Here is a 12712-nt window from a genome sequence, read left to right on the forward strand (position 1 = left end):
TACTATTAGAAACTATAGTACTGCGCGTATCATGCGTGGGTTAAAGGTTGAAAAGGCAAAAAAAAAAAATACTTGGTGACATTAGACTTGAATTTCTGTAGGCAGTAATTTTCAAGAAATATGTGCAGAGAAAGGTTCCAGAAAATAGAAGTTGAAAAGGAATAAATGAGGAAGAAGTTGGTTCTATGAGTATGAAGTTAAGCAACAAAAGGATGTCGCTTTGTTGTGGCACATGTTTAGATTAACTTGCACAGAGAAAAAAATGAGGAGGAAGAAAAGTTGATTCTGTGTGTTTGAAGTTGAACAGTGAGGATGCTAACTGATTGTGGCACATGTTAGCAGTGGTTTTGAAGAGAGAAGGAGAATTAAAGAAGTCAATTCGAAAGAACACTGCCCATGGAAGTAACTATAGAAAAAGGTATGCAGCTGAAACACAAAGTCTAAAAGACACAGAGAGTGTCTCCTAGACTTTTCTGCTTTTCATTGTTTACATATCAAGAGTTCTTGCACAATTTTTTTTATAAAAAAAGCACAGTATACACTATTTTGTTTGCAGCTACTTGCATTATTACATTGGTCAAAGTAAAATTAACTATACTAAAAAATATGCTTACCTGAATCAGGAAGAGAATTGAAATCTCCACAAAGAATCATAGGAATGGCATTAGGATCTGGTTTCTGATCGGGATAAAATGAACATATTGTTTTATTTGCTTTATCCACAATGGAACGCAGTTCATGCATGAGCATCATTGTTTGAATCAGTTTCACATCACAAAATTCTGGATCCCAGTGAATGTGTGCTGTGCAGATCAAAAGTACCTGTTCACCATATGAGGCATCTGAAAGTAGAAATAGATTTATTTAAAATATACTGTATAATGATCAAAACATCTGGAAAGAATTTTCATAAACATGTGTAATTAACAAAAATAAGTAAATATGTAAGTAACAAAAATATGTAAGACAAATGTGGTTAGCACATGTCTTTATATACTTTTTTTTTATTAAATTGTTTTTCCTTTGACTTAATATAACATATAAATATTTATTACTAACAAACATTTATGACTGTAAAATTTTCTAATGATTAATCAGAGGCTTGAAGTGACACAAACCACAGCCATGTGGAACCCCAACACAAAGCTCCTGCTTCACTCAATGCATTTAAATATTTTAGTGTGATCCACACCTTTAGAGGGCTAAAATGGGCTGTCAGTTTGGTTGAGGAGAGACTATATAGGCAAGATTTATGGGTTAGAATTTTTGTCAGAATGATTTGAGCTTGTTAACAGGAGTCTGTTTTTACAGGAATGCAACACATTTTTAAGTAGAAGGGGAACAAGAAAATTTGCTGATGCTACTGAGGCAAGTGTTATGTTATTCTGATTATCAGTAGTGAATATTTGTGCATTACGAATCTGCAGATAAAGGAACCATTGGTGGTAGTGATAACATTGTACTGATGTGGGATTTACTCAAAGTTGATATGTAACTACCATCAGGAGGTAAAGGGAAGGGCTATTGCTTTAATTTTTTTTTTTTTTTTTTTATGCATTTACATTCATACACGAGGAATTCTGTAGGAAGTGGAGGCCAGAAGATTATCAAACTCTAAAAAAAAAAAGGAGCTAAATGATTTTGTAATAACTGAGAGGGAAATGGAGAAAAAATTGGGGAAGTTAAACATAAGAAAGGCACCTGGGGTGAATGGGATCTACCAGTTATATTAAATGAGGCAGCAAAGGAACAAATCAAACCCTTAGCCATAATTATGAGAGCATCCTTGGACTCATGGGAGGTTCCTACTGACTGGATATGTGCAAACTTATCTCCAATTCATAGAGGGAATCCAAAGGGTGACAAATAATTACAGACCTGTTAGTTAAATTTCTGTTTTGTGGAAAACAACAGTCATTGGTTAACGAAACATTGAAGGATTATCTAGAAAAGACTGCATTATAGTTCAAACAAAGCATGGGTTTGTTAAGGGAAACCTCATCTGACCAATTTGATCAGATACTATGATGTGGTCAAAAAGGAACCGGATGTAAAAAATAATTTTACTATCATATACTTGGATTTCCAGGAGGCTTTTGACACTGTTGTGTACGGAAGACTACTGTATAAATTAGAGCAGTATGGCATTAGCATTAGCAGAGGCATATGATGCAAGAAAGCAAGCTTATGCAGCATCAGGAAAAAAAAAAAAAAAAAAAAAGAAAACCCACTTCCATTTTACCCCTCCGTTTGTTCCAAATACATGTCCAGCTCAGCTTGAAATTTATTTAGGTTATCAACTTCCACAACAAGGGATGGAAGTCTGTTCCACCAACCAACTATCCACTGGCTAAAGGCAAACTTAAACACATCTATCCTACATCAGACTCAATTTGAATTTATGCCCTCTCAGGTGATTATTCTGAGCAAGAGGAAGAATCCCATCAGCATTGAGCATGCTCAAACCATTCAAGGTTTTATACACCTCAATCAGATCACCTCGCAGGTGCCTAGTCTCCAGACACTGTAATTGGCAAAACTTAAGCCTTTCTTTGTAAGTGTTTACTAATCTTGTTGCCCTTCTCTGTACTCGTTCCAGCAGCTCTACATCCTTCTTGAAATGAGGCCTCCAGACCTGTATACAGTACTCAAGGTGTGGCCTGGCCATTGCCTTATACAAGGGAATAATCACCTCCATATCCCTGCTAGAAAAATTCCTGTATGTCATTGACAAGACACCATGAGCTACTCATGCAGCCTGTCTGCACTGCTCAGAGAACTTCATATCTGCTTGCACAATTACCCCCAGTTCCTTTTCATTCTCTACCACTGTCAGTGTAGTACCACAGAGTTGATACGTTGCTCTGAGGTTGCTGTTTCCCATATGTAGTAACTTTACATTTGTCAATGTTAAACTTCATTTACCACCTCTCAGCCCATCTGCTCAACCTTTCCAGATCCTGTTGCAGCAGCATAGCATCAGTAGTGTCCTTAACAACCCTCCCAACCTTTGTATCACCTGCAAACTTGGACATTAAGCTTGATATACCATCATCAATATCATTTATAAATACAGAAAACAATATGGACCCAACAATGAACCCTGAGGGACTCCACTAATAACATTAGTCCACGATGAGCAGTGTCCATTGATTACTACTCTCTGTCTTCTCCCCCTCAACCACCCCTTTATCCATAGCAGCAATTTGCCTCCAATGCCACACTGCTCCAATTTGTGCAGCAGTCTTCCATGTGCAACAGTATCAAAAGCCTTTCTAAGATCCAAATATATAATATCAAAGTTATTCCCTGCATCCAGTTCTTTTGTGACTGCATCATAGTATCCAATCAAATTGGTCAGGCAAGACTTTCCCTTAACAAACCCATGCTATGTTTGAGCTATAATTGAAGTCTTGTGTAGATGATCCTGCAGTGCTTCTTTAACCAGTGCCTCCATTAATTTTCCTGGAAAAGAAGTTAAACTCGTAGGTCTATAATTACTTGTGTCGGCCTTTGATCTTCCTTTGTGAATTGGGGTCACATTTGCACATCTCCAGTCTATGGGTACCTCCCCTGAGTCCAAGGAATCTCTCATAATTATGGCTAAGGGTTTGCTTACTTCCTTTGCTGCCTCCTTTAATATAACTGGATAGATCCCATCCACCCCAGGTGCCTTTCTTGTGTTTATCTTCTACAATTTCTCCTCCACTTTACTCTCAGTTATTACAAGATTATCTAGCTTACTGCCAGAGTTGAATACACCTCTGGCATTCCCCTCGCTGAATAACTCCTCGTGTGTGAATGTCGATGCAAAATATTCATTTAGTTTGGTAGCTACCTGAGCAGGATCATCAACAGTTGACTCATTGATATCAAGAGGACCAATCTGATTCATCCCCTTCCTTCTAGAGTTTACATAAGTAAAGAACTCTTTGCTGTTTTTCTTTGCATCCCCTGCCAAAGATTTCTTGTAATCTGCCTTTGCCTGCCTAACCTCCTTTGTAACTTGGTTACAGATCAACTTATATATTTCATAGGCTTCTGTGTCACGTGTTAATTTATATGTATCCCATGCATTTTTCTTCTCTGCCATATGCCTCATTAGTTCATCTGACATGCATTTAGGCCTAAACCTTGAACAATATTTCTTAGTTGGTATGTAAAAGCCTAGCAGCTTCCAAGATAAGTTCTTTGAATGCTTCCCATTTTGAATTTGCTGTTGGTAACATAATCAGTTGGTCCCACTGTATAGAATTTAAATACTGCCTCAGACCATCGTAGTCACCTTTACGAAAACAAAAACCCTTCCCTTTACCCCTGATGGTAGTTACCTCTTTGAGTAAATCCCACTTCAGCACACTGTGATCACTGCCACCTAGCGGTTCCTTTATCTGCAGATTCTTAATGCATGAAGAATCACTACTGATAATCAAATCAAGAGTATTACTTCCTCTAGTTGCCTCCCGAACATGCTGATGTATAAAACATCATCCAATAAATCCACAAAAGCCTTGCTTGTGTGTGAGTGACCAACCCACAAATTCCAGTCAATATCTGGGAAATTAAAATCTCCTATCATAAGATTCTCTGATTTACTGGCCCACTCTATTTCCCTGTACAGTTTCTTATTATACGCATCAGTCATTAGGACTATAGCACACTCCTACTCTCAATTTTGATCTCCCAATGCTTATGTCACACCAAACCGACGACACTGCACTGTCCAGCGATGTCGACTGGCTTAACTTCCTTGGATTTTTATGTGTTTCTTAAGTAATAGCATAACCCCTCCTCCCTTCCTATCCTGTCTATCCTTTCTGCAGATGTTGTACTCCCCAAATTCCAGTTCTGCATTCCTTATATATGTGTGACACCGGGTCTCTGATATCCCAACAATATCCGCCTGTGATGATTTGAACCATACCTCAAATTCATCAAATTTATTTACCAAACTCCTAGCATTGGTGTACACGCAAGTATACATGCACCTGTTCCTATTCTTAGCTACCCTAACACAACCCACATATTTACTTGTACTGCAACGACTCCCAGCAGTCTCTGAAATATCCTGCATCTTGTTTTCCAGGCTGCTTCTCATTCCAATAGAAGCAATGCAAAAATCACTTTCACCTCTACCAGTGGCTACTGTTAATCTATTAGTCCTTGTATCCCCCCCAAGCTAGCAGTTTTCCGACCCACCTAACACTGCCTCGATAGCATCAGCAAATATTCTTGCACCCTTTCTATTTAAGTGTATCCCATCCCTGTAGAAGCAGTCTCTCCTGTTAAGGGCAAGCAGCTGCTATGGATAAAGGGATGGTTAAGTTGGAGAAGACAGAGTAGTAATCAATGGACACTGTTCCTCGTGGACTCTTAACTTTGTAACTTTGTAATGTTAACTAGTAACTTTGTAATGTTACTAGTGGAGTCCCACACCATTCATTATTGGATCCATTATTGTTTTCTATATTTATCAATGATATTGACTGAGGTATATATCAGGCTTAATGTTCAAGTTAGCAGATGATAAGAAGGTTGGCAGGATTGTTAATGATAGTAATGACAGTACACTACTACAACAGCATCTAGAAAAGTTGGGAAGATGGGCTGGGAGTGGCAACTGAAGTTTAACATCGACAAATGTAAAGTATGTCATATGGGTAGCAGTAACCTCTAAGTAACCAACCACCTGTGCAGTAGGTACTACACTCAGATTAATGGAGAATGAAAAAGACCTGAGGTTAATTGTGCAGTCAGATATGACATTTTCTGAGTAGTGCAGACAGGCTGCCAGAGCACCTCATGGGGTTGTCAATGATATACAGGAATTCTACTAACAGGGAAAAGGGGTGATTATCCCTTTGTATAAGGCAATGGTCAGGCCACACCTTGAGTACTCAATACAGGTCTGGAGATCTCATTTTAGGAAAGGGACCAAATGGGAGTCAGATCAACTAAAGAGACTCGTGGCAGAGAAGAAAAATGCATGGGATGCATATAAATTATCAGGTGACACGGAAGCCTATGGTAGATAGAAGCGAGTGTGTAATCAAGTCACAAAGGTGGTTAGGCAAGCGAAGGAAGATTACAAAAATTTTTGGCAAAGGATGCAGAGAAAAACAGCAAAGACTTCTTGACTAATACAAACTCTAAAAGGAAGGAGATGAATCAGATTAGTACACTTGATATCAATGGTTTGACTGTAGATGATCATTCTCAGATAGCTGCCAAACTAAATGAGTATTTTGCACCTACATTCACACAGAAGCAGTTATTCAAGGAGGAGAAGGCCAGACATTTATCAAACTGTAACAGGGAGTTAAATTAAATGATTTTGTAATAACTGAGATCGAAGTGGAGGAGAAATTGTTGAAGTTAAGTATAAGAAAAGCAACTGGGGTGGATGGGATCTATCCAGTTATATTAAAGGAGGCAGCAAAGGAAGCAAGCAAAATCTTAGCCAAAATTATGAGAGCATCCTTGGACTCAAGGACTCCACGGATTGGAGAGGTGCAAATGTATCTCCACAATCACTCCAATTCACAAAGTGGGATCAAAGGGTGACATGAGTAATACAGACCTGTTAGTTTGACTTCTGTTCCAGGGAAAATAATGGAGTCACTGGTTAAAGAAGCATTGCAGGACCATTTAGACAAGACTACAGTGATAATTCAAACACTGCATGGGTTTGTTAAGGATACAAAAAATAATTTTGATATCATATTCCTTGAATTTCAGGAAATCGTTTGATACTGTTGCGCATGGAAGACTACTGTACAGTTTGGAGCAGTATGGCATTAAAGGCAAGTTGCTACAATGGATAAAAGGATGGTTGAGTGGGAGAAGGCAGAAAATGGTAATCAATGGACACTGCTCTTCGGGGACTAATGTTATTAGTGGTGTCCCACAGGGTTCGGTGTTGGGCCCATTGTTTTTTTGTATATTTATCAATGATATTGATGAAGGTATATCAAGCTTCATGTCAAAGTTTGCAGATAATACAAAAGCTGGCAGGGTTGTTAATAACAGTAATGACATTATGCTGCTGCAACAGGATCTGGAAAAGTTGGGCAGAGAAATGGCAACTGAAATTTAACATTGATAAATGCAAAATACTGCATATAGGTAGCAGTAACCCAGAGAAATGTACCAACTGGGTTGTGTTACACTCAGGGTAGAGGAGAATGAAAGAGACCTGGGGGTAATTGTGCAGTCGGATATGAAGTTTTGTGAGCAGTGCAGACAGGCTGCCAGAGTAGGTCATGGGGTCTTGTCAATGATATACAGGAATTTTGCTAGCAGTGATAAGGAGGTGATTATCGCTTTGTATAAGGCAATGATCTGGCCACACCTTGAGTACTGCAAAGAGGTGTGGAAGTCTCATTTTAGGAAGGATGTAGAGTTGCTGGAATGAGTACAGAGAAGGGCAAAAGACTGGTGAGGGGGAACAAAGGGGTGCTCTTACGAAGAAAGGCTTAAGTTTTGCGAATTACAGTTTCTGGAGACTAGGCACCTGCGAGGTGATCTGATTGAGGGTATAAGGCCTTGAATGGATTGAGTAGGCTCAATGCTGATGGGATTCTTCCTCTTGCTCAGATAACAAACTTGAGGGGGCACAGATTCAAACTGAGGAAAGACATTTGTAGAATAGATGTGTGGAAATTTGTCTTTAGCCAGCGGGTATTGATTGCTAGAACAAACTTCCATCTGTCGTTGTGGAAGTTGATAGCTTCAATAAATTCAAGGAAGAAGTGGAAAAACGTTTGGAGGAAATGGATGGGTGAAATGAGAAAGGGTTTTTTTTGGCTGATGCTGTACAAGCCTGCTTTCTTGCATCATATGCCTGTAAACACAATCACTCCTATTAACAAGAACAGATCACTGAGAAAAATTCTGACAATAGATTCAATAACATCAGCTACTGTCTGTGGGACAAGCACATTCTGCCATGGAGGATAATGCAGGACACACTGGATAATCTGTAATTTGTAATTTCATAATGCCATATAAATATGGCACAACCACATTTCTTAAACCAATTAAGCACATTAAGATTAATTTTTTTCTTGTTTCTTTTGTTCAGAAGGAAGTCACCAGCTTTATTTTTAATTAATTGTTTTATTACTGAATGTTTTATCTATTCTGTAAATACCCATACTCTGTATTTACATATAATCTGGTGTATAACTGACTTTACCTATAGGTCCACCCTTAGTTTTTGCCTTGAAAATTCATCCCTAGTTATAAATTCATCCAATAATGTGCTCCTTTTTTAGCCATCTTTCAATGCAAAATCTGTACATTAACAATTATTGTCTTCTTTTTAATTCAGTTCTTTCTAATCCTTTTATAAGTTTACATAATGAAAAAAATTTTTTTATTAATATTATAAGCACATTAAACTGTAACAAAATGATAAGCTTATACAGTACTCCATTACAAAACCAAACCTTACAGGCATGGGTGACCACGTGGCATTGCTCACTGAAACTGTGTATATATCAGAGGCATTCATTATGTAACCGAGCCATTGCCTGTTTGGCATTTTTCTGTAAACAAAGGTTCAATATGGCAGCAAATTTCTTATTATAAATTGAGAATCATGTTTACTTCTCAAGAACCAGAAGTAAACCTGAAAATATAATGTCTGATGAATAAATTCTTGTAAAGCAAGCAAAAATATATTTGAGAAATACAAAGGGTACTAGGAAAGTTTTGCAATATGACGCAACAATGAATCAGAGGAAGCTGCTTGTTGCTGCATGTTGAGACATGTTCATACGTGCATAGTAGCCACCGCGCCAAGTCGATGGGCTCAGTTATTCATTAGTAGTGAGAGTGTAAAGTGCTTGCGATGGCATCGTGGTCACGAAATGAGATAAGGACAGTTTTGCGGTATAATTTCGTGCATGGTTTAACCATAGACCAGTGCTTAGAAGAAATGACTCTTGCACTAGATGATGATTGTCCACATCGTACAACGATATTCAGGTGGTATAGAGAATTCCAAAGGGAAATTTCACTCTGGAGGATTCTGAGAGGCCAGGAAGGCCACGAACGTCAGTTACGGAGAAAAACGTTACTGCTGTGAGGAAAATGCTTGACGAAAACAGGCGAGTGACCTACCAACAGATAGAGGATACTTTGGGACTAAATGCACCAGCAATTCGTTCGATTCTGCAAGATCATTTGCACGTGAAGAAACTTTGTTCTCTCTGGGTGCCGCATCAACTTACTGAAGAGCAGATGACACGACGTGTGACTTGGTGCCGGGAGATGTTAAAAAAGTTTGATAAGGGACAATCTCGGTATGTGAACAACATCGTGACAGGTGACGAGACTTGGCTGTACTATTACGATCTGCCGACCAAGGCTCAAAACAAAGTTTGGGTCTTTGATGATGACGACACACCCGTAATTGTCAGAAAATTCCGATCTGTAAAGAAGAAAATGATAGCTGTATTTTTCAAATCGAGTGGAATTGTGGAACGTGTCGTTTTGGACACGCAGAAGACAGTCACAGCTAAGTGGTATACTGAACAATGCCTGCCTAAAGTCATTGGATCTATGAAGAACCTGCGGCCAAAGTCAAGAATGGACACCTGGTACCTCCATCACGAAAATGCTCCAGCTCACCGCACCAAAGCCTGCACCGAATATTTGACCACGACAGGACTGAAACTTCTCGAGCACCCTCCCTACAGTCCAGACCTTGCTCCCTGCGACTTTGCACTGTTCCCGCATGTGAAAATGAAGCTAAAAGGGAGGCGGTTTTCCAGTGATGAGGACCTTCTACGGGCTTGGGACAACGAGTGTGCTTTACTCCCTAGTGAAACTTGGCAGAACTGGTTTAAAGATTGGTTTCTGAGGATGGAGAGGTGTATTGAATGTAGAGGAAATTACTTTGAAAAAATTAAATAAACAAAGCTGTATTGCAAAACTTTCCTAGTACCCTTTGTATAAACATAATAAATTGTAAATACAGGCACTCCCAGACTTACGTGTTTGCCGGCCAGTGCAAACTGAAAAAAATCGTGGAAACATATTTTGATTCTGTAGGAATAAATGGAGGTATTCTGAAAATATTGTAATGTGAACGCAATAACACATTGTGTTTTTGGTAATTTCTTCCAAGATCTCGGAAATTGAAATTTTCACTAAACTTTCATCGTTATCATATGTTCAGTTATAAGAATCAATTTTGAATGTGATTATGATATTTTTCTAAAGCACATTTCTGGAGGTCACGACTGTAAAATAATAAAAACAATTTACACTTTCCAGTTTATTGAGCTTTTCTGTTAGTGCAATCTATTATAAACGGGTAGTAAACTCGATCTTATAGCATTTGCAATAATACCAATAACTGGAATTGTATGGGTTTTTACGCTATTATGGTGAAATGTGTTTCCCCTTCATTGAAATCTTCAATCGTATAAAAAACAAATAAATTTTCAGAATCTTCTCTTCATTCCTATTTACTTATTACAATGATGAAGGGAAAGCAATCAATGGAAACTGCAAATGGTGGTGGCAGTGCTAGGAAACAAAATGAAATTGATTTAGAAATGAAGATGAAAATGATTAAGAACTACAATGCAGGACAAAGTTTGTCATCTATTGCACAGGAACTAGGTCTCGCAGCTTCAACAGTGAATACTATTTTAAAGGACAACACATATAAAAGAACATGTTTTAAGGATCAACAGTGATCATAAAACAGTGTTCAGATGTTATATCAGATATGGAAAAACTATTAATAATAAGGGATGGAAAATCAGATTCAGACGTGTCCCTGAGGTGTTTGTACTGTCATTTGTCTTAATCTTTTTATTGTACATTTTGAAGCCCACTTTTCTAATTTTTCCTGCATGTGAGATAAAAAAAAATTGAATAAATAATTCTATTTACATGGTCATTGAACATTTATTTTTTGCTTCAATCAAATTCAGCATGCATAGTTGCGAGTGCTGCATAAGCATTTAAGGAAATTAACTTATGTAGAGTTCTGTGGAACGCAACCCTTATGTAAGTAAAGGAGTGGCTGTATATTAAGAATTCATGATTTTCTAACCTTAAGCAAGTTACTTTTAATTCAACTTAAGAATTTATGCTTGGTGTGTAACTCAACCTTAAAATTTTAGACGATTTTTTTAATGCTTCAAAGGTTGACCTACATATGCCAGAATATATGTTATTCTGTCTAATAAAGTTATTTTGTATTTATCAAATTTTTGCATTACTAAGTCAGTATTCTAACTTAGTTCTTTAATAACCTGTATGTGAGGTCTGTTTAAGTTCAAACTATATTCCAAATAAAAATTCAGAATCATATTTAATGTTGAAACACATGCTATTTGTCTTAATTTTTGAGTCTCCAAAATGCCATCCTTGAATTGAAAAAAGTTCTGTCGAATTGCACAACTCAAATCAAATCTTAATGGTTCAAGTTCTGAGTCTTTAAACTGTCTCAAAGATTTAACAGAGAATTGTAATGAGACAATTTGACTTGGAACTTGAACCACTGATATTAGGGTGGATTATACAATTGCATGGGACTCACCTTCCATCTAACACAAAGTCCTGCTGATATTACAAGTTTAAAACTATACTTGACAAATGATATTAAAAGTCAAAAGAATTGAAAAAACTATTATATAATATTGGGAATATTATATAATAATTTATATCATAGGCAAGCAAGTTGGGATACTGAAACCAGGGCTTAATGAAACAGTGCTCAGCAAGCACCCACACATGGAATGGACAGAGCTTCATTTAAGCCAATTGACTTACATGGGCATTGGTGACTCAGTCCTATTCGTGTGCTGAGGGGCAAGTTTTGGTTCCACAGACATTACTAGTGCCCCTCTACGATAAATACCAACAGCTAACTGTCATTTTAAGTGCCCTTCAAGAGAACTAGCAAAAAATTTCTTGAGACAAGGGAGCAATATATAATGCCTTCTAAGCATACGCAAATAGCACATCTACAAAGAGGAAAATTTTAAATAATAGTTAACACAACAAGGATAGGGATGGAAGGAAATAAATACCTTGCAGGATCTGTCGGGGCAGATGTCATTCAACAGATTTTTCCATATAATATCATGACCAAAGCTTGGCTGAAAATGCCCAGGTGTTGCCAAACCTTCTGCTGTCCCCAAACTGGGACACCTATGTAGATTAACCTACATGATGTAAAGACAAAGTTAAAATCTGATAGCAGATTCATAGGTAATCTACTGCAGGGATCGCAAATATATGCCACGGCAAGAAATTTTGTTGGCATTCACAAAAATATTGACAATGTAAAAAAAAAAAAAGTTTATGAATTTTTAACAATACATTTATTTAACATAAAAAAAAATATGAACCTATCAGGAGTCAAATTTTCGCTTTTACTTTCATCAAATGTGGCATGTGATATATCAGAGGTAGTATGTGAGATAGAAGTAGTATTAGTAGTAATAGTGGCAAAAAAAAAAAACACTACACTCTTCATCCACCCATACCCTCAAAGAATTTCTCTAGCTCTGACTTGAATTTATTCAAATTAAAAGCAGGTGGAAGCCTTTTCCAACAAAAAGCAGGTGGAAGCCTTTTCCAACAATCAACCACCCGTTGGCTAAAGGAAAACTGCACATTTAGCCTGCGACCATCCTTCCTCAACTTGAATTTATGTCCTTTCATGTATGTATGCTACCTGGGG

At 37.6% G+C, this 12712-nt stretch overlaps 1 protein-coding gene across 3 annotated transcripts in view; it reads right to left on the bottom strand.

The window, feature by feature from the left end:
* The window catches only part of twin (CCR4-NOT transcription complex subunit 6-like twin), a 447613-nt gene that overhangs the window by 65448 nt on the left and 369453 nt on the right, over positions 1-12712 (bottom strand). For all 3 annotated transcript variants that reach the window (XM_090370609.1, XM_090370608.1, XM_090370610.1), the window contains exon 10: positions 615-842. In XM_090370609.1, coding sequence (XP_090226735.1) covers positions 615-842 — 228 coding nt within the window. The remainder of the gene's footprint in view (positions 1-614; positions 843-12712) is intronic.

This window comes from Mastigoproctus giganteus, chromosome 3, assembly GCF_048544385.1.
Source record: "Mastigoproctus giganteus isolate SK-2022 chromosome 3, ASM4854438v1, whole genome shotgun sequence".
Taxonomy (NCBI): Eukaryota; Metazoa; Arthropoda; class Arachnida; order Uropygi; family Thelyphonidae; genus Mastigoproctus; species Mastigoproctus giganteus.